Source organism: Varanus komodoensis, unplaced genomic scaffold (assembly GCF_004798865.1).
Source record: "Varanus komodoensis strain SLA01 unplaced genomic scaffold, ASM479886v1 scaffold2, whole genome shotgun sequence".
NCBI lineage: Eukaryota > Metazoa > Chordata > Lepidosauria > Squamata > Varanidae > Varanus > Varanus komodoensis.
In genome coordinates, this window is record NW_025335568.1 from 27145760 (window position 1) to 27169164 (window position 23405).

At 42.4% G+C, this 23405-nt stretch overlaps 1 protein-coding gene across 1 annotated transcript in view; it reads left to right on the plus strand.

The window, feature by feature from the left end:
- SYNPO2 (synaptopodin 2) overlaps positions 1 to 23405 on the plus strand; it is a 117580-nt gene that overhangs the window by 73552 nt on the left and 20623 nt on the right. Inside the window, exons 3-4 of the mRNA XM_044428627.1 lie at positions 4692 to 5506; positions 9893 to 12078. Coding sequence (XP_044284562.1) covers positions 4692 to 5506; positions 9893 to 12078 — 3001 coding nt within the window. The remainder of the gene's footprint in view (positions 1 to 4691; positions 5507 to 9892; positions 12079 to 23405) is intronic.

Sequence of the window (23405 nt, forward strand, 5' to 3'; positions counted from 1 at the left end):
ACTATTTTTTTAAAAAAATAGCTGTAAAACACAGATTTATATCTGGTTTGGCCCTGGGGTTGGCCATTTTGAACTTACTACTCTTGTGCTGCATCTTTTAGTTTCTGGGGCCAATTCAAATGTCAGTGCTGACATTTAAAGCTGTAAGTGGCTTAGAACCAGTGCAACTGAAAGAGCACTTTCTCCCACATGTTTCTTCTGATTGCTAAGATAATCTTCAAAGGCTTTTCCCTGGGGCAGGCAACTCCCAGGAAGGGAGAGTTTCCATACAGGCCCTCATCTCTGGAATCTCCTTCCCAAAGAGATCTGCCCACCAACTTCATGGTAAATGGATAGCTAGCAGGCAGGCTGAGATCTTAATTTTCTGACACATCTTTTAACTTTTTATTATCAGTTTTATTGCTGGCTCAGTATTTTAATACTTCATTATTTTAATTGGTTGTATCCTTGTTTTGGTTGTTGCTTTTTGGTTTGTGGTTATAAACTGGTCCAAAGGCACTTATTAGTTGGGAAACCTATGAATCAAATAGCTACACATCAAGAAGAGTGGGAAGTTTCACTAGATGCCATTAGCTTTGTTGGAGCATTGACTTACTACAGTTAGTTGAAAGTGGTATTGAAATATTTTCACACAGAGCAATATATTTCCTTGTTGACATGAATGTTCTGTAATTCTTCTGTGGTCGTGATTTTTGTTTTCTTAATGTTCAGCTACATTCTTACTTTTCCACTTCTTTCACTTTCATAAGAAGTTATTTCAATGCATTGCTGCTTTCTGCTAGTAAAATGGTATTGTTTGCATATCTTAAACTATGGATGTATCTGCTGCCAATTTTCAGTCTTTCCTCTGAACTTAATCCAGCTTTCCTTATATGTTCTGCATAAAGGTTGAACGGAAACAGAGATAAGGTACACCCTTATCTGATGTCTTTGCCTATAGGAAACCATTCTTTTTCTCCATATTCTGTACCAACAACAACTTTTTTCCATGATACAAGTTATGAGTCAGGACAATCAAGTGCTGAGGAACATTCCTTTCTTTCAGTACCATCCGTGATTTCTCATGATCCACATAGTCACAGGCCTTGTTTTAATCTGTAAAGCACAGAATGATTGCCTTCTGACATTAGCTGGTGCCAACAAATATTGGAGATATGATCCCGAGTGCCTCTTTCTTTTTGATATTCAGCTTGAACATTAGGCTTTTCTCACTCCATATAGGGTAAAATTCTTTGATGCAATACATTGAGCATCACTTTGCTTGCATGGGAAATTAGTGCAGTGTTCTTATGGGATGCTTTCCCAATCCTTAGGAAAGCATCTCCTTTCTTAGGTTTTGGAATGTGTATTGAACATTTCTATTCCGTGGGCCATTGTTTTATTTTTCCATATTTGTTGGCATATTCTTGTTAGGATTTGGACCGATTCAGTTTCTGCAGACAGATTTGTGCTCTTTTGTGTTTTATTCCCTCCAAGTGGTTTCATTTCAGCTTTCACTTAACTTTCTAATAATTACTCTCCAATTGATTTGTCCTCATAGCATTGCTCCTTGAAGAGGTCTGTCATCTTCTCATCTCTTCCATGTATTGTTTCGATTTTGAAGGGACAATTTCTGCTAGGTTTTGTCCCAACCCTAGATTGCAATATTAAAAGTTTAATGCCAGTTCACTAAACATGTCCTTGCTTTCACAACGGAGGGGTAACAGAGATTATGCTAGTCTGGCCTCCCTTGTCAGAGTGTTCTAAAGCCTGCAAGAAGCCACCAAGAAGACCCCGTCTGCCTTATTCTAAGGCTGATTTCAAAGCCCCTGTCAGCAATAAAGCTGGAAATTCAGCCAACTAATTCACAGTACAGATAAGTTTGGTAATTAAACCATCAACCAAGGGTGTCTGCAGTTACTGGGACTGCATATTCCAAGGAAATTCGGAAAGAGTCAGAGGTCAGTCTAAGGTATGAATAAAACCAGAAAGTTGGTCCACTCATCAGCAGAGGTTCAGTAGCAGCACTCGGTCTAGAGTCGTGCATGGAGATGACAAGGGCCCACAAACAAGGTGTGAGGAGCAAAGCCCAGGCCAGAAGTGGTTTCCAGCATGATTTTGGCCAGGAGCTGGCTGGATGAGCGATGCAAAGATCAGGCCGAGATCCTACTCTCTTGCACTTGCTGGACTGCTTTCCCATGCTTGGCCTAGCCGGAAAGCAAGCCAAAGCAAGAAGTCCATGAATACTTGGGAACACTAGCATCTTCTTTGTGCAAAGTACACAATGGATGTAATTCTTTTTACACAAAGCCCACAGCTCATGTGTGCAGAAGCTCTTACATGACTAAGAACTTACACTCATGTGTAAGAAGAATTCTGCTTCCATAGTGGTTAAGCAGGTGGCATGTGCATCAGCCAGCCTGGAGACTCACTCAGTCTTGCTTCTTGCCAGATGCTCACATGAGTGGTCAGCATGAGGTGGACTTAGGGCAGAAAGCAAGTGTGTTGGGATCCAAACTGAGGATCACAGATGGATTCCTACCCAAAAGCACATTCCCACTTCACACTTTGGTAGGCTCTGCTGATTACGCAGGCCTGGTGTAGCTCCAGTGAAGGTGTTTCTGTGACATTATCTGCAGGCAGGACAAATTATCCGGGCAGCTCAGCAGGAGGGACTTTGCAGAAAGGAGAAAGCTTGTGCCTGTGCTAATTCAGTGAGATTGTCCCTTCGTTTCAGCCCCAAGCTGCAGCTGCAACAAGAGCCTCCCTCTTCAGCATCCATGAGGAAGAAGAGGACCTATAGTGAGCTGAGGACTCTTAAAGCATGTCGTGCAGCTTTCTTACTTGGTTGCTCTTGCAGATCCCTTGCCCACTGTTTGTGCGCAGTGTGCGCTCTCACGGAACAGGAATTGCACCATTAAGTACATGGCACAGCTTATTTTGGTTTCTAGATTTCTGACAGAAATCTTTTTACAATGCTTTTCCCTTGAACAACTTAAGATCTTAGCGCTGCACTGGGTAAAATATCTGAAGGAACCTGTGCCTACCCTGGCATGCGATCTGGCACATTGCCTGAGAGGAAAACCTGCACCCCTCTTTTCAAGCGGCTGGATTCGTGGGGCTGGGTGGCTATGCCAAGCTTTGCTGGGGAGGTAGAAGACTCCCCATTTTCACCGCCTGGGTCCTGCCTGTTCATCCACTGCTGGGGTGTCTCCCTCCTGGGTGCCTGTTTCTGCCATGCTCTCAGGAGCCAGGACCTCCCTGTAACCACATCAGTATCTCCCTCAGATGAAGACTCCTAAAGTAGAAGCATGGCACACCCCACCACAGGTTCCCACAGTAACAGAGCAACAGAGAGAAGAGCCTCCCCCAAGAATCAGCCTCACATGGGGGGATGCTGTCTTCCAAATAACTTGGTCATGATCCACACTTGGAATTTTTCTCAGGAATTGACGAGTAGCCAGTAAAACTGTTGCATCAAAGGAACTGCATGTTTCCTATAACCGATGCAGGCCAGCAATCTGGCTGTAGCATTATGGCACAGCGGAAATTTGCAAACACTTTTCAAAGGCAGCCCCATGTACAGTGTATAACCAAGCTTCAAAAGAGATATAACTAAGATATGTGCCATCACAGCCAGATTTGATATCTTTAGAAATGTCAACAGTTGGTGCACTACCCTTAGGTGGGCAAACACGCTCCTGGCCATCAAAATCTGAATATCCAAAGTAAGAGCTAATTCCAGGGGTACACACAAACTGCAAACCTGCCCCTTCAGTGGGGGTGTAATTCCCCAGTATTTTGAGAAGAGAAAGAAAAACAGATATTTTCTCCTTACTACAGGAGGTATTAGTCAGTATAATGTGCCAAGGAAGACAATGCTATGGTTCCTGAAGAGCATCTCAGAGGCCATGGGATTCCTCAGGGTCTCTTTTCTGAGGCTATAGACAATGCCGTGACCTGGAAGGAGGGACAGTAACGTCTGTGCCAGTTGCATTACAGGGCTGCAAAGGCAGGCTTGGGCAGCAAGTGAGGAAGGGAAGATGGGGCAGGTGAAGGAGACTCCTGTGGGCTCTCTACTCTTGGCCCGGTTCCTGTTCCTGGAAGCCCACCACTAGGCAGACGCAGAGGTGTCTCTAGAAGGTGGGGAGAAAGTAAAGATGGCTGAAGATGTGAAAGTCACCTCTGTGGCTCTTCCCAGCTGTTCACAGCAGCACAGAAGGCATAGCATGTCATGAGGCTGCCAGGCACAGAACGGTGCGCAAAATGTTTGCACTGTGAAAATACATCGGCTGTAGCGGCTGCAAGCAAGGTCCCTTTCTAGCCCACATTCTGTCTGAGTTTGGAAGTGTTCCCATGTGGCCACAGTTTCTCAAGAGACATTTTCATGGCCCCAGGACTCAGATCACCACATTCCACTTTTGTAAGTAATACTATTTATTTACACGTGGTCAGAACGCTTAGGGAGATTTATTCATTCACCTGCTGAGTTCGTATTTAAGCATTTTTTTCCAAAGGAACTTGCGATAACATGCATGTGCGTGTGATATTTTATCTTCTCAAGAACCCTGTGAGGTAGGTTAGGTGGATGATCATCCAGTAAGAATGAAAGGTAAAAACTCCAGCTTGTTCAGTGCTTTTCCACTGCACCGATTGCACATACACTTACAACCTTAAGTACATACATGCATTTTTTGTTTGTGGTCCTTCAGGTCCTCCGGTGAGGTGAACAAGACTTTAAGTCCTGCAACTGAAAAAGGAAACCATGGAGACACTAAAAATGAGCAATATAAAGAAAGCACGACCCTGCAGATCAGAACAGCAGTGCCAGGGCCCCACCAAGAGTTACAGATCACCACGAGGGGCACTGAGGAAACCCTCCAGAAAGATGTACCAGAAAGTGGTGTGGATTTTTCTGAGATGAAGCAAGAAAGAGAGACAAGCCACTCTCACAAAATCCCTCCCAAAGTGATAGAAGCCCCTAAAGCACACTTCATTGAGGTGCCTGCTTTCACTGGGGGCCCTGGAGACGCGCCAGGCCCCACGGTTGAGCTGCAGTTGTCCCTCTCGTATGACAAGCGCAACGGCAGCCGTGCTGCCGGGCTGGCTGTCCTGGGGGCCGAGCAGGGCAAGCCTTCTGAAACAGGACCCAGCCTGCCCCAAGATGGGACCAGCTGGGTGGCTGCAGCCCCTGCCACAGAGAAAGATCCTTCAGTCCAGTGGTCGAGCAGGGCATTCCAGATCGCTGGTGGCAAGCAGGTCAAAGCAGCCCATGGAGCCGAGACGCAGGAGCCCTCCCTCGCCAAGGTGGAAGTGATCCTGGACTGTTCCAGCCGGGCAAAGGAAGCCTCCAGGTCTCCGACTGAAAAGGGGGGTGTGGATTCTCAAGGGGAAGGAGGGCAGTCGGAAGCACCTCCTTCTGTCGTCTCCTTTGGAATCTCATCAGAAGGCACAGAGCAGAGAGAAGACGACCAGCACTCTGAAAGGGAACACAGCAGACCTCACAAACACCGGGCCAGGCACGCCAGTAAGTATATCACAGCTGAACAGGGGCAACACGCTTGAGGGCTGTCTTTTGTAACAGATCCTTCGGAGCTCAGTTGCATTCATGTGCTTAGGATGAATGTGTACCCTTAAAGACATGTGTCCTAGCATGTTCTTACTCCCTGCACTATCTTATTCTTTTTTTAAAAAAAAAGTCCGCCAATTTTTATTAATTTGACAGTGCTTTTTGAAACTCTCTAATCATTAAAAAAAAAAAAAAAGCAGGAACTCATCTGGTTTTCTACCTAGGAAGCATGATTTGCAATTTAATCCTACCCTGCTTTTGTGCAAGACTCAGAGGTTAATTTGCCACTTTTAACAAAAAATACTTGCGTGTGGTGATGATCTGCTGAGCGTCTTTAGAAAGACTTGGAAGGCAATTTGACAAAAATCATAGCGGAGGAGAGAAATGCTGTCAGGCATCTCATGGCTTGTTTTGGGTTTTGCCATTTACAAAGAAAAACTGCATTTCATCTGGAATAAAGAGGCATCTTTAAAAATGCAAATGATGCTACTTCTATTAAAAGCCAAGATGGATTTTAAAAAAGAAAGGAAGAAAGAAAGGAAGGAAGGAAGGAAGAAAAGCCTTGTAGTGAAGCTTGATGATGCTTGCAGAAAGTCACTTTGACAGACACCAGCATGTGTATTTTTGGCTAGTTATATGATACTTTTAGTTTTGCAAGGCTTCCCTAGACTGTAAAATGAACTTACTATTCCTTCTGCCTTCCATACCTGGAGGTCAATGAAAAAATCATTCAATGCAAGGGCTTTAATTGGAAGTAAACTGGATGACAAGTAGTAATACCTCTATGAAGTCTTAACTCAGACGGTGTTTTTCTCAAAGCATCTGTTTATCAGTTTAGTTCTATTACTGGCCCCTGTGCAGTCATTCCTGACTATTTCAAGAATTCTGTCAAGGGATTTCACCACAAAATGGCAAAGGCAGCATAATATACTGCAGCACTGAGCTCTCTTACACAGACTGCATGCTGGCCCATTACTAATTCCTCTGTTAGCATATTTTTAGAATTATAGCCATTTGTATTGCTATGTGGATTAAACCGTTAGCTATGCTTAAAGTGTCCACATGTAGCCCTCATATTTATGGCTTGTTAAATGGCATATAAAGGCATGCTTTGCATTTTGGCAGTGAATCCGACAGCAACTGTAGGGTCGTGTCTGTCAGATTACACCCTTGGTTTAATTAGGGAGGGGAAGAACTAAAAAATCGAATATGCAAATATATTGGTTCAACTATATTCAAATTCAACTATAATTTGAATTCATTCAGATCAAGTGATGGCTTTGAAAAAAGAAATCCATTCATTTCTTTTAAAACATATGTTGGTTCCCTAACAGTCACTTCAAATTTAGTTATGTCCAACAGGGCTAATGTGCATCCAATGAGTTTTTAAAATGATTTTGGCAATTATAGCAGGCTACTATGCCCATTCCATATCACCAAATGCCTTAGAGATTGCCCGCTCTGTCAAAGATATTTTTCCATGAGATACAGCGACTGCTCTTTGAGAAATCTAAGCCACTTGGGCAGGTGCAATATGTTCTCTGGTTCCTGGCATTTTCTGGCACAAAGTTATACTACAGTGGGCAGTGCTTATACTGCTTCAGAAGTTAATTGGGATGGTAAATTCAGGACTGACTCTACCATTAGACTGAAAAAAGTGGCTGCCTCCAGCAGTTGATAAGGAAGCAAATTGTTGCTGCTTTAATTCATTATTGCTGCCGTTTTACTGGCAATGAGGAGGGCCCAAGCACCCAAGTAATTTTTCTGGCCTTTACTACATGCCTTGCCTCTGGGATTAACAAAAATGCCTCATGTGATGCTGTGCCACAGGCAGCAAAATGTCTTGGGCTGCTCCTGTCCTGGCCTACAAGCCAGCCTGTAAAACAACAGGCCACCTACCAGCTGTCCATGATAAGGTCAGCTGTGCATTATAAGATTCTATACTTTACCACTCAGACTGAAGGCTGCTTTAGCAATGTGAAGGTATGTAAAATAAGGAAGGAGAAAAAAAGTTTTCCTTGAATTTTTCAGAAAAATTAGAAAAGGGGAAGTTTCTTTCCTATTTTGCCCAGAATACAATTCTAAAATTTAGTGAGCACTCAATCGTATACATGTTTCCTTAGAATTAATTCCCCTTGTTATCAGTGAGACTTGCTGTCAGGCAAGCAAGCTTAGGATTCTGTACGCCTGGCTTTCAATTTCCTGCTATGGCAGAGGTAGTTTTCCACTACAGAATAAGTGCATATTTGCACTAAAGTGTAGATCTACATGTATAAAAGTATAAAATAAATGTGGAAAGAAAGAAAAATAATTTATTTAGTATAAAGTAATTTATCTCATTACAATTCTTTAGCAATTGCCTCAAAGCGAATTACAAGTTTCTGTCCTCTGAAGCTCTTTTAAAAATAGTTATTCACAACCTGAGTACCTGTGAATTGTCATCATTTTAACAATTTAAATTGGCATCACTAATCACTAATCCTGCTTCCAAGATTAGGCAGGATCAGGCACTTCAGGTTATACGGATGCTATTATTTTCAGGCTATATGGATGCTATTATAAGACCTAAGACATGAGTCATTCTAACATCATACATCATTTTGGAAGTTTCTGACTGTAAACTTGAGTGGGGGAAACTCCCTTGAGTGAGAGCAACAATTTGAAATGAATTCAGGAATCTGAAAGTGCAGTTAGTATCCTTAACTGTGCGATTCTCTCCTTAAATGAGATGAGTCTTGGATGATACTGCCCTACGTACAGTCTTCCTTTTCTGCCTCTATTTGCAGACATTCTTGTGATTTCTCTTGTTCTGTATTTAGCAGGAAAATGGCACTGCATTCTGCAGGAACAGATATGCCACTGTTGGCCAAGGTCCAAATTTAGGTATGGGGGCTTGGTCACTATCAGTGGGGAATTTCCCTCTTTTTTTCTTTGACAGCAGACGGCAGTGCCTCCTCATAGCCTGCTTTAAAACCTTCTCCATTGCACATGTGGTTTACTATGAATCATGGAAGGTTACAGTTGAAAATAGAAAGCACAAAAGTCAAAGAACAAATACAAACGGAGGCTATTCACAACTAATTGCACCTTAGTAGGCATACCAGCATGTTTCCCCCTTTCCAGCCTGGCTTGACTGAAAAGGAAAAATTCTTATGGAATGATTTCAGACGGTTCTATAACAAGATATCCAATCATTTACAGTAATAGTTTCACACCATCAGTAATCCACTGGATGGCCCAGATCTGCTTGCTCCCGTTGAATATGACCTTTTCAATTCAATGGGATCAAATCACACCCTGGTTTTTAAAAGCGGGTGGGCAGGAGAGGCTATAGTACAACCAGTGGTAGCACAAAGAGTATATTAGCAAGACTTAATCTAGCTACTTATGTGAATGTGCAGTCTGCTCCATCCTGAATACTTAGCATATGCAGCATGTGTCAAATCAGATAGAAAGTGGTAAATGAATAAAAAGAAAGGTATTTGCCCATCAAAATAAGCTCTTTGGTAGTTGATGCATTTCACTATTCACTAAGTGCCAGCTAAACTGCCATTTGATGCTCCCAGAAAATATTTAGAATTGGCACATGTTGTTCATTCTATGAACACTTATAGAAAAAAAGGTAATCGTACACTCTCTAGAGTCTATAGGAGATAGCAGGGCCATCAGGGTCATGCAGTAGGTGAGGGCTGCATGCAACTTGCAAGATGTGGTTACTGGCTCCTGCTGTAGACCAAGAGCCAATAATGTTATTTCTCATGTGCTGTTACCACATTACCCAAAGAAACCTCCCCTCTGGCACTCAAGCAGACTGTTCCTGCAAATGTGCCTTCATCTGCTTTTTCCAACAAGCAGTGTCCTCTTTTGAGTTAAGGAAGCTATTTACTACTGATCGACTTAGTAGATAGATTCCCAAGCTGTGTCTCGGAGAATGAATGCTGACGTCAACATCCATCATGCATCCACATGTCTGTGGCAATTCTGATTTATCGTCTATCTGATGCTGGCTTATATACATACACGCAGAGAAGTAGATATGTAACATCAAACGCTCTTGTAAGTTGAGCTAGCAGACCCGTAAGGGGAAAAAACATGTTCAAAGAATGTCACTCAGGGAGGAATGATTGCTATGGAATTTTTACCATGATTGGAACTGTGGGAAAAGATTTATTTTAATGTCCTGCCCATGCGCCTTGGCATAAAAGAGGATTCCCGCTCTAGAGGAAGAAAGCTTAGTATTGCAGCCTCGCATCCCAAATAGCTATTGTGTGGCTTATAGTTAAAATTTCTCTCATGTTACATTGCACTCTGCACTGAAATATGTGCCTTCGTCTTTTTCCACAGGGCTCAGGCGGAGTGAGAGCCTGTCAGAAAAGCAAGTGAAAGAAGCCAAGTCTAAATGTAAGAGCATCGCCCTACTGCTGACAGCAGCTCCAAATCCCAACTCCAAGGGGGTGTTGATGTTCAAGAAGCGTCGCCAAAGGGCCAGGAAATATACGTTGGTCAGCTACGGTACTGGGGAGCTTGAGCGCTACGAAGACGAAGAAGACGAGGGTGAAGAAGGTGACAAAGAGAACGCATTTGAAGTAACCTTATTAGGCACAAGTGAGTCAGAAATCGATGAAGATTTCTTCTCTGACCTTGAAAAAGAAGACCGGATTGTGACATTTGACTGGGACACTGGGATACTCGAGGTTGAAAAGAAACCAAAAAGTGGGGACGAGATGTCTCAGCTGCTTCCAGAGAGCAAGGGCAAAGGGGCAGTCATGTTTGCCAAAAGACGTCAGCGGGTGGACCAGGTCACTGCTGAACAAGAGGCAATGAAGATGCACACAGTGCTGAGCAGTTCCGGGGAGCACCGAGAGGCTACATCAATGGAGAACGCCCAAAGAATGAGTTCTTCATATCAGGCAAAACACGAGGAAATGTCCAGAGTTCAGCAGAGCCATGTAAGCAAAAGCTACATAGAAGTGAGCCACAGGCATGGCCCAGCAATTCAGCAAAATGGCATTGGGGCCCTTCCTGAGGCAAATGTAATTTATCCATCTTCGGAACCCCTGAGATCAGCTGCTTCCAACAGAACAGCCAAGCCTTTCCCTGGAGTACAGAACAGGGCAGCAGCTCCATTTTCACCCACCAGAGGCATGGCTAGCCCCGTCTCAGATCTACCTGCACCACCTCCTTACACTTCAGTCAGCCCGCCACCAGAAACCTTATATAGAACTGTTTTAACTCCAGTTGCCACCAGCACGATTCAGTCAACTCTGTGGTCTCCAACAGAGTTGACGGAGCAGATCGCTTCCAGGGATGAAAGGATTGCAGTGCCTGCCAAACGAACTGGCATATTGCAAGAGGCAAAAAGAAGAAGCACTGCAAAGCCCATGTTCACTTTCAAAGAAGCCCCCAAGGTGAGTCCTAACCCTGCTCTTTTGTCCCTTGTGCAGAATTCGGAAGGGAAAAAAGGTGGTGCTGCTGGCTTTGAATCTGGCCCTGAAGAAGACTACCTCAGCTTGGGAGCAGAGGCCTGCAATTTCATGCAAATCCAAGCAGCTAAACAAAAGATTCCACCACCAGTTGCTCCAAAACCCTCTCTCAAGGTTTCTCCTACTGCTACAACACCCATTTCCCCAGTCTGGTCGCCACCAGCGATGGCGGTTCCCCAGTCGCCTGTCTTTCCAGCTCCAAATTCACCTGTGGCAAGTCCAACCATTATCAAAATAGCACAGCCTGCTTATCCTCCTCCACAGCCGCCCACTACACTGAACCTAGCTGGTCCCATAGCATCACCACACCAAAATTATACACCTAAAACAACACCCGTTACACCACTAGGAGGTGCTGTGGTTGCTGGAGGAGTGGGGCCAGCTTTTGAGATGCCCCCTGCTTTTAGTGGGAAGGGAGCCCAGCTCTTTGCCAAAAGGCAATCCCGAATGGAAAAGTATGTGGTAGACTCAGAAACTGTACAGGCCAATAGGGCACAGGCCTCTTCACCAACTCCCTCTTTACCAGCTTCTTGGAAATATTCATCGAATGTTCGAGCACCTCCACCTGTGGCTTATAATCCCATCCATTCCCCATCTTACCCTCTGGCTGCTACCAAGCCACAGTCCAAGTTCCCAGGAGCTGCCAAAGCTGCCAAGAAAAAACCTAAGAAAGCAATGAGTTCCTTGGAAGTTATGAAGCATCAACCATACCAGCTCAATGCATCCTTATTCACTTTTCAACCTCCCTCTGGCAAGGAAGGCCTACCTCCTAAGCAACCTGCAAAGCTTGACTCACCATCTGCCTCAAAGCAAGCTCTACCTTCAAGATTGCTGAATGCCAGCTCTCCTTCTAATGTCCGAGCATCTTCAGTATACTCTGTACCTGCCTACAGTTCACAACAGTTCCTCCCTTCGAATGCCTCTAGTCCCGTAATTGAATCCTGTGCATCCTACCCTGCTTTTTCGAAGCAAGAACCAGTGGTATCCTCTATGTTTACTACTCCCAGGCCAAAGTTCTCAGCCAAGAAAGTTGGTGTCACAGCACAGGTGTGGAAACCCTCCACCATTGAAGAGTAAAGCTTAGCTACAACTCAGTATTCACTTTGCTTGCAATGCATTGTTTGTGGTAGTGATCTGGCACCTGAAGCAACTCTCTGCTTACTTAATAATATATCATATGAAATTTGGGTCCAAAAAAGGCTTAAGTCTGAAATCCTATGCACAGTTGCCTGGGAGTAAGCCCACTGAACACAATGTGCCATACTACTGAGTAAATAGGCACTGGATTGTGCAGTAACTGCTTTTAAATGAATCAAAAAGATATTAATCTGAGATGGCACTCATCTGTGCATGCAGTGATCTTTAATACGGAGGCATGCCCTCACACTGTCCTAAATGGACATGTGCCATTCAGTATTAAGTAAGCAGGATGTGAGGTGTTAGTGCTTCAGTACACACATACACAGTGAACGCTGTTCCTGTATTTCAACAGTTAGAACGTAGCTTTCACAGGTGCCTTTTGGGAAGGAGGGGGAAGATTGTTTTCTGCTGGCCAAAAGGTTCAATGATGCCAACAGTTTAAGGATCCTAGATTAATTTCTAAAAGCGCCTTCTAATATTATGCCTCTTGTAAATGTCATGTACAAAATAGGTATACAGAATATCAGGTCCAACTCTGCAGTTGAATCATTAGGGTGAATCACCATCAGAGCCCTCCTCAAAGCCTCACGGATCTTAATGAGATAGGGGGCTTTTCCCCCATGGCAGCCACATGTGTAAAAATGACTTATTTCTTTTTGTACACCCACCATCAAAATTTGGATCTGGAAAGTTGTGCAGTCATAAACAGAGCTTCCTTGATTCCCAGGTGACAAGCGGACCATATATAGTCACCTTGATACTGTGTCTATGTTTTAATATGCTCCCATCATCTCATCATCCCATTATTCCATAGCCACAGGACAATACTTTATGCAACTGAGCCCTGATGGTTCATCTTTGGTTTAGTTCACTTAAGATTCTGTTGCAGAATTGGATTCTTAGAGAGTCAGCTGAGGCTTCCCTGTGACCCACAATCATGGATTACCTCTTTGATTTCCCTCTACCCACCAAGGTGCCTGTTGAAAGTAAGTATTACATGTTTAGAAGAAGAAAGACATTAGGAGAAGAAGCTTAGGCTGGAGAGGTTGGTAGAAGTTTCCCATTTTAAAGGAAAAGTTGACTTCTTCAGTGCTAGCACACTTCTTGGACAAGCGAATGACCTATGATGGGAGAAAGACAATTGGAATGATTGAAGAGATAGGAAGATAAGCTGTGTTCTACAGTTATGGAAGTGGTGCAATATGTTCTTGTGAAAGTGTAGTGGCTAAAATCTAAAGGGACACATTCTTGAATACCAGTTTTTCAAACAGAGCAATATACGTGCCTTAAAAAAATGTCTAATGATATGCCACGATTCCTGACCTCATCTTTCTGCTGATCACTTGGGCACATTCTTGTTTTTGCTTTGGGCTTTCTAAACCTGCTTCTTCCACTGGTATTTCTTTTTACTTTGTTCTTGCCCTTTCATCCTACTTTTGATTAATACACTGTGGACCAGGAGGATCAAGACACTGTTACCATGCCAAGTTCTGCTCAGTCTACTGGGCTATATTCTGCCACTTTGATTTATGGCTGATATAATACATGCAAGAACAATATTTGTCATGGCCAGCAATTCAATAGTTATATGGATTGTTGTCTGAGTGCTTCAGCAATAATTGGGTACAAATCAGCCTACCCCTGTAAACCATGGTTTGTTTGCACATTGACAAAATTGTGTGTGGGTAGATTCTTCCCACTCTTCCAATGAAAATTTAGAGTGAGGACTTTAATTTCTGGTCATGAATAGAAAAATGCTGTAGCTAAATGACTCTCACAAAATAAATGATATCAATTCATTTAGGATCTGGAAAATTATTTAGCTGGACTGAGACAAACAGACAAGGTGGTAGAGTGACTGGTCATGTGGATGCCCAGACTAATGATGAGCAAATTCTTGAAAGTCTAATTTGGAAATAATTGGGACCTACGTCAAGGTTCATATAAAACTGCTGCATGGTCCATGTAGCTCAAAATTGTCTATTCTGTCTGGCAGTGGCTCTCTGGTGTCTCCAGCAGAGGTTTTCCCCATCACCTACTACCTTTTCTTTCAATTTTAGATACCAAGGAATGAATTTGGGATAATTTGCACACAAAGCATGTGTTCTGCCACCTTCCCACAAAATTGGGGCAAACCAAACTCTTTACTGAACATCCAAATGGAGTCCACCCCAGTAGACATCCAACTGCATTCTCCCCTTAGAGACCCTGGGGCTTGATGTGAAGTCCTGGAGGCCACAAACCCTCCAATGGTCATAACACCATGAACTGGTCTCTCCTCAGTCCTTCCCCTTTGCATTGCTTTCTGAGCAGTGGGCAAAAAATGGAGAACCTGAAGTTCTGCCGGGCTGGAGATCACACGGCACGTGGCCCCATTTGTTATTCGTCGTTCCTTGAAGCCCTTTAAAATGTGGAACAAGTTGTGCCCTGACTGCAGCCCAGTTCTCACAAACAGTCACCACAGACATGGCTAAAGTTAAAGCAATGCAAGAAGAACACAAGCTGCAGTGGTTCCCGTGCCACTGGAATAGTGTAAGTTTCAAAACGCTTCTGATTCGATACTTCTGAAGTATCCTACACTGGCAAACAGAGAAAACCTGCCTGCCCTCTTCCTCACACGACTTCTAGGGGTCAAAATCACTTTCATGCAATGCATCCTGATTGCTTAGGAGGATATTTTCCATAGTGATTAATTTGTGTGATCAGGGATAACAAGGGAGCATGCACGGATACCTGCGCAGCTTCCTGGATTCCCACTGTGACATGGTACCATAAGTATTATTACTGCACTGCATTTATTACTTTCCCTTTTCCCTCTTGCCAGAAACCAAGGGAGCTTATATAGCCCTCCTCTACTCCAGGCTATCCTCAGAACAACAACCCTGTGAGGTAGGTTAGTCTGAGAGTGAGTTACTGCCGCACAGTCACCCAGTGAGTTTCATGGCCACATCAGAACTAGAGCTTAATTCCCGGGTCTCCAGACTCAAGCCACCACATCACACAGGCTCCCCCAGAAATACCTGACAAGACATCATCCCCATAGAAGGTCACCATCATCAAAACCTCCATGTGAGTGGGGGCCGTGGCAATGGAGGGTCGCTTTCCTCACATTGCATGGATGCCATGTTGACGGTGTGATGTTGAAAGGCAGGCCACCTTCAGAAAATTAAGGAAGTGTGAAAGGGTGCACACCTGGGGAACATTTGAAATGTTTGTTCATCTTACACAATAAAAGCAAGCATTCCTTGACATGCAGGCCTTAACCAGATTCCTGGTGCAAATGGAAGAAATCTCGGCAATTAGTTCCTAGATTTAGAACAGGGGTGGGCAGAAAGTAGATATCTGATGTTTGGATTCCAACTTTCCTGACCATTGGCCATGCTGGCAGGGGATTCTGCGAGTTCAAGTCCAACACATTAGGATGTATCTCTTCTGCTCACTTTTGATCTAGAAGATACATGATCAAGAAACCTATTGGTTTCAATGAGGCTTTCAACCAAAGTTCAGAGTGTTATTTGATTTAGTCTATACAGGAAGTCAAGGGTGACTATATTAATTTTAAGAAACCAGCCCATTCTAAATTGAAATGTACACAGAGGATTATTTGTGCACAACATAATATGGTACCAATATTTTAATCCTCTTGAGATCTTTCTGTTCATTTTCCAAACACAATCTGCTGTATTTTCTCTAACATTAAAATTGTTCCTTTCTTCTGTACTTGTTCTTTTTCTTTGGTTTCATGTATTTTATCTGAAATTAAAATATAGGCTAGATTTCCTTCCCTCCTTCCTATGGCTACAATTGCTCAAAATGCCATTATGAAGAGGAAGTTAAGGGGCAGATATACCTGGAAGGAAAATTAAAGGGGAATTTCTTTTCTGAATCCCTCCAATTGTCTTTTGAGCTTCCCTTCTCCTTTCTACTTGCTAATCTCTCTCTTAAATGCTGAGCAGAGGAAGTCATCAGAATGATGTCCTAAGCTGATGCCCCATCTTGGGAGAACATCTCAGAAATGTGTCATCATTCTTCCCTGGTTTGCCCTCCTAAGAGTGGACACATTTCTGGCATATCAGAGTTGCTGACATTCCACTCTGCGCCTCAGGGCACGCTTCTCCTTTAAGCAAGGTGAGTTGACCCCATCATATTTGTTGGAGCTGGAATGCAAATTGGGTTGGCATGCTGGGATCCTGTGAACACGCAGCAGAAAGTCTGAATGGAAATAAATTACTCTGATCTCGTTCACACACAACACTCCAATGTGTTGAGTCAACATGAGTGGCTTTTTCAGTGGCTCTGATGAGTCCAGAACATTTGGATACCTCTGCTTCTGGCTTGAGCCAAGGAACAGTTGTAATTTGGGTATGTGCTGGAGATTTGCAACAGTTAATCATTCCATACAAATAAATGTGTATCGGATTGAACTTGTTAAATGCATAAATGCATCTGGTGTTACACTCCATAAAAACAATGTCTGCTTAGATTTTCAGTTCCTGCAGTTAAAACAAATGCCATTTTCAAAACCAAGATGACTTTTAAGAAAGAGGTATTTACATTTAAAGGATATTTTCTGAGAACTGTACTATTGGTGCACCTATATATTGCCATGACACAGGGAAGCCCTGTCCTCTTCCTAAGATGGGAGGAGAGCTTTAGATGCTTTTCATTTTTAAGTATACAGGGAATGAGTTGCAAAGGGGCTTGGTAACAGAATACAGTGCCTCTCACCTCTTGTTCAAATATGGCCTAGGACAGGAATGACTGAAAGCCATGACCAGCTGCTGACTCGTATGAGTGACATCAGGCAATGTCAACTGTCAGTCCAATTTAGCCCCACACACAAGTGCAATCTGAATAAGAATTAAATATCATTTTTAAGGGAAAATTCAGGAGGGCCCAGGAAAGTTAGGAACTGATACTCATGGCTGTGTATTGGTCCCCCACCCCTCAAATCTGAATTATGTTTTTTTTTCAACCAATTGACATTTTCAAATGGTTTGAAAGTTTGTAGGCAAGAGTGCAAAGGCTAAAGAGGGTTTCTATAGGACACGGCTGGTGTTAGAAGATCAGTATCATGAGAAAATCAGGGAGCTTTGGAGATCTCTAAAATATATTGGTTGCAAACCATTTGCAGTTATTGCTCTGTTGCCTGGCTTTTTACATATTATATTTTCTAGATGTCAACTTCCACGCTTCATGCCAGTGTTAGGAAAACACTCACATGGAAAACACAGGCACAGGCACACAAGTCTTGGCCATGCTTCATCCTCTTCTGACTAGTGTCCAAGCTAGTTTAATTGAAGCAGGTTCTGCCGGGTTGGAGCTACATATTACTCTGGCAGACTCAGTTTTTCAGTGGCATGTTTGCTAATACTGGGGTGGCCGTGTGTCCCCTAACTGAAGGCTGCTTTGTTCAGTTCCAATATGAGGATAAAGATCCATGAAAACTATTGCCCATTCAAAGCACCTGGACAACAGGCTGAGCAGGTCACCTTAGCTAAGATACTGTATCGCTTTTTAAATTATAATAGTTGTTTCCAAATGTGCAAATCAACATAAAAATTAGCACATGCAAATTTTATGCAAATTGCTATCGTGTTTTTCTCCTGTGTTTCTTTTTTTGGCAAAGATTATGCATCCACGTATACAGTGGAGGAGCATTTGCAAAGTAGTACCTGGGAGGGAGTGCTTAAGTGGCCACAACATTTCTGCTGCAGCACCTTTTCTCTTCCTGTCTTTTCTCCTGGCCTCCTTTCTTGCCCCGGTTCTAAACTCTTGGAGGAAACAGCATAGGGAGTGGAGTCATGAAGGAAAAGCATGGATGAAGGAATAAAGGGTAAGCATCCACCACACTGACACTGACGCTCTGCAAACATCCCCACATTCATGCTTTCTGGGAAAGCTGAAATGGGAATCCATATTTGCCCATGCAGTAGTTCCATTCTGTAGAATGAAATTTCTCAGCAAGGAAGGAGGAAGGCCTGGGCTCATAGGAACAATCTTTCCTTAATGACACAGAAGACAGGACTGTGCTACTCACTTTTTCCTGAGTGGCTCCGTGACTTTGCCTTTACCCTGTTCTCCTATTTTTGCACAGGATTGGTGGTAGTGGCACATGGGATGCCATTAACTTTTGATACCCTTCACCCCAAGGGAAGGGGTGCAGCCTAGTGGCAGCCCACTGTGAGCTTTCTTGGCCACTGCCCAGCACTTTGGACAGATGCTTGATTAGCAACAGAAAAACTACTCTGGAAATGAGAAAGGAAACATAGGATTTCAAAGCTTTATAGATGACCTGTGATTCCTGTTTACAACAGCATTTTCTAAAATGGTGCTAAACTTTTCAGGCCTAAAACAAAGGCTGCCTCCTCACTAAGTATTTGCTGTGAAATTGCTGTGCTTGTTTGCTCACATTTTATAGGTGGTCCACACAATATCATCATCGTAATATTGTAGTCTTTCCCTAGTCTTGTATGTATATAGCTGAAAGTCCAGCCTTTTTTTTTGTTTGTTTTTGTTTTTTGAGAGGTTTGGACATGTAGCAATTTCTCTGCAGAAGTAGATGCCCTTGATGTTTCATTTTGGTGTTTTTAAGAGATGTGATTTTCACAGGGGCATTAATGCTTCATGCAGCTGAATCTATCACAGGTCTTCCCATATTCATTCTCATGTTTATTCTATGCAACTTTTTATAAACATAGTGATCTTTCTATCAATCTTTTAATTAATATTAATGCACTTTTCCAGCTATATGTTTAAAAATATTAAAGCATTTTTGAAACATCACTTAAATGAAATATAGTACTGTAACATTACAATACCAATCTTAATTTAAAGAAAATCCTAATCACTGCCCTTTTAACAAAATAGTTTTCCCCAACTAAACACTTCCAAAATACCTTTGTGGCCCATTATTTTTAAATATTGAAAATTCTCCAAGTATCATGCTTTAGTGAAAAAGTGTTCAAATGACGAGCGGAAAATGTTTATTTATTATTTATTATTTACTCAACTTGCATTTCACTGGGGATTACTCCCAAAAACTCTCTAAGCAGATTACAAAGAAACAAGAACATATACACTTAATCATAATAATAGTAATAATAATAATAATACACAATACATGCAATTACTTTATTTTATAGAAATATTCTTTTTCAGTTTAGCAGTGTCACCCCCATCTTAGCAATATGTGTTTTTGCTCATTAAACTCTTCTTTCTGGATCAAACACAAATATTAAACACTTCGCATTTTAACATTTCATGTATAGAAATGAGCAAACACACTTAAATTAATAGATGTTTTGTGCTAAAGATTTGTTATTTATTATATTTATATCACACCTTTTGTTCCTTTCAAGGCAGTTTACATAAGTTCCCTTCTCCTCTCCATCTTATCCTCACAACAACCCTGTGAGGTAGGTTGGACTGAGAGTATTGGAGTGGCCCAGTTAGCTCCATGGCTTAGTGGAGTCTAGAACCCCAGTCCCCTGAGTCCCAGCTCCAATCTCTTATCTGCTACACCACACTTATTGCAAAAATGAGAAATTGCTCTCAGAAAAAGGATATTTGGGGTATAGTTTTGACAGCCCTTTCTTGCAGTTTTCTCCAAGTCAATGCTCCTGTTTTTAAGTAAGGGAATGTCCTCTGTGGCCAGTGAATGGCAGACACGGGGTTTCTTTTTGGCTTTGCTGTGTCACTAACCAAAAAGAAAGAGAATAAAGATTTGGTTCTGAAGGCTTGCTCAGAATCTTTCTTCTTCTCAAGTGACCACACAAGTGAATTGGACCTTCTCCAGCCACATCATCTGCGTAAGGCACATGTTCCACAAATGTGTGGAAAGTTTACAATGTAAGACCAATGTGTTCTTAGAACTAGAAGCCAACCGATCTGAAAACAACCAAAGAAATATGGAACTGTGGATCCTTATTTGGTTATACGCTGGGATCATTCCCAAATTACCACTGATCACTTTAAATTAGGTGTTTTTACCTAAAAATGTCTGATGTGGAGACATTAAGAGATGCCCCCTAATGTGTAATATAAAGACATGTCACTTTACAAAGATATAATCTGGGAATTTCAATACGGAGGAGACTTAATCACATGTCACTTTACAAAGATATAATCTGGGAATTTCAATACGGAGGAGACTTAATCACCATAAGAAAATGCATGCACAGTTGAGTCACTCTAGGGAATCTTACAATGCAAGTCCTTCTTCAAGCTATCAGTCATTACCATGTGATGTTTACACTGGGAAGTGACTCAGGAGTGCTCCCATTTCTTTGAAGCATAAAATAAGCAGCTATTTGAAATATTACGAGACAGCTGAGTATTTGTACGCAGATCTAGAGTCCAGCAATCCATATATTTACATGGTTTTAAAACTTTTTTTAAAAAATGTGAGTGAATTCTATAGAAGTAGCAACATGACTCATACTACAAAACAGATTTGACTGACTTAAAATCACTTGTAAATTAACTAAGAAATCTGATATTCAGAAGCATTTTTATCAGGGGTCATCACAATCCATGACCCCACAATCCATCGTAAAATACGATGACTGCATTTTTAACCAGATCCCCCCCTCTCCCCCACAAATCCATCCATCATTAGGGAAATGGCAGATGAAAAAGATGGGTTAAGATGTTTTGACATTATAAATAGGAAAATAATGCATGTTTGGCTGGCGAAAAAGTCAGTTAGATGTGGGAACTGAATGAGAGAGATTAAGTGGGCTGAATGAGAGAGAAAGAGAGAGACTGCGTTTGCACAACATGGTTATTATGAGTTGCTAGCCACCGTGACCAGACTGATTCCCACAGGGTAGCCTGTCCTTTGAGCAACAAGTCACCCAGACAACCCATGGCTTGTAGGGGTTGTTGAACCCTGTGCTGTCATATCTAGAAGACGCAGAGACTGATCCCATGATGGGTTGTGGGAAGCAGTGAGCAAGCTGCTCAGCAAGAGCAGCAATCTGTCCCCTTTGCGGGTCTCCACAGTTTTGCCTGGGCCTCTGCCAGTTCTCCACAGATGTCCACATGGCACTTTGGAAAGGCTGTCACTAACTTGTTGCTTTTTCCCCTTTCTGAATGGAAAAAATGTGCACAACTGAGATCCTAATTTGCTTTTAATTTTTTTCACTCCTGCACAGGTGCACACCTACAACTGCCCAAACAGTAGAGTGGCCAAGGTCCTGGTAACCCTCTGTTGCAGTATGGAACATCCACAGGCATTGACCAAGGAAAGCTGCACCTCATTTTTAAATATTGCCCTGACAGTTCTCAGGGCCCTTCACTTTTTCCACTCCCTTCCACTTACTTTTGAAAGCTGTCAAAACATTTCTTTAAAAAAATTCACAAAACCTGTCTTGCAAATTTTAATAGGCTTTGTTTTGGACAGTGAATACATGCCTATTGTAAAGGCACACATGCACACATATACATATATATGCATTTGCTTTAAAAAACAAAACCAAAAAAACTCAAATTTCCCAGATAGGTTTTAAAAAGAAAGAAACCTTTCTTTTGCCAGCTGTGTGTGAAAAGTTTCTGTGATATACATCTCCCCTTTCTGGAGTATCTAGAAGTCTAGGGAAGTGTGGAAAGGTGGAGTACTCTGAGAACCATCAGGGCAATACGTATAAACTAGAAGATTGCTCTGCTATGTAGGAGTTATATTTGCCATCCCCTTTCACCGCTTTGCTTTGCATTTGACAGTCCACCAAGTGAGAGCTGCCAAGGGCGCACAAAGTGGCATAAATGCAGCTCACTTGGTCGGCACGCACGGATGTTGCCTATTCGACTTTGACCGCAGATGCTTACCAAGGCATTGGCCAGCCAAGACTCCACATTTCAGAGGGTCACAGGCCCACAAATGTGCAAGATCTGAACAAATAAATGAAATTCCCATCTCAGTTGCATTTTCTGCCACTCCAAAGTGCTTTCACAGAAGTACAGGAAGCCGTTGACAGTTGCTCCAAAGTGCCACTGGTGCCTCCGTGTTGGGGGCACAGGGGTCTAGAGGGAGGGAAAGGAATGAAACGGGAATGGGGACATACGATGGGTTCTGCATTTCTATTTAAAATCTAATGATTATTTTTAAATTTGCATCTATACCTATAAATTAGCATCCCTACATTTTATCCAGCGTCTCTTATCTTCTGTCCTCCATTTTGGTGATATGTGTTGCCTTCTTACTGAACCATGAGTGGCTGCCCTAAAGCGCCATCTTCCAAGTGTGCCTCTTTGCTCCATGAAAGAATTGAGAAATCCCTTGATTTGCACTTGTAGTTAATTATGACAGGGAGTGGAGCAGGGCTTTTTCTCATGGGTCACAACTCTGCTGGAGGAGGTAGATCGGTCCCCTCTTTCTGCATGGGATTTTAATGGGATTTTCCAAGTGCATGTGTGTACATGTTTACTGCTCTGCTTAATCTTTGTTGTTTACAGTTTGCTTTAAATGATGGTATTATAAAGATGACACATTGTCTTGAGCACCTTATGGCTGGAAAGATGTCAATTTGTGTATGTGTGTTTTTTTAAGATAGGTCAAAAATGAAATTGTTACTCAAAAAGCAATGAAGAGTAATATGCCAACTTGTAGTGTTTCTCTGAGCATGTCATTTATAATGTACTTTGCACTCAGAAAAGACTGCAGGGCTTTCTCACGACATTGTTGTCCTCCAGGGCCAATCCTGTGTTTTCTAGTCGTTCTTGTGGGGACTTTTAGAACAGTATAAAATGTCAAACTGGAACAAACCAGATCAAAAGCCTCATGCACAGTTGCAAGTCTACTGTTCTGCTATAGCACGGTGCCACTTTGTGGTTGACTAATGTAATATATATTTTTCCTCTGGCACTGAAAATGCAAGAAGAATCCTCAGTAAAATGGCGGGTTAAACCTTTCACGTCGAGAAGCCCAAAGACTAAACTTTATTATACTTCTATGGATTGGTCTATCTGATTAAGTAGATTCTAGTCCATGAATGTTCATGCTGTTATACATTATTTTTCAAGGTACAGCAAGAATATTACTTTTGCTACAACAGTCAAACATGGCTGGTGCCACCACCAGCCCCATCACCTGTGTAATCAGGATTAGACTCTTTCTTAAGTACTTAAAATTAGATGCCCATTACATTTCTATTTCATTTTTAAATTGCTATACTCAAAGTGGTTTCCAGCCCATCGAAATCACAAAATACTATTCAACAAAGCTCAAGTGTCAG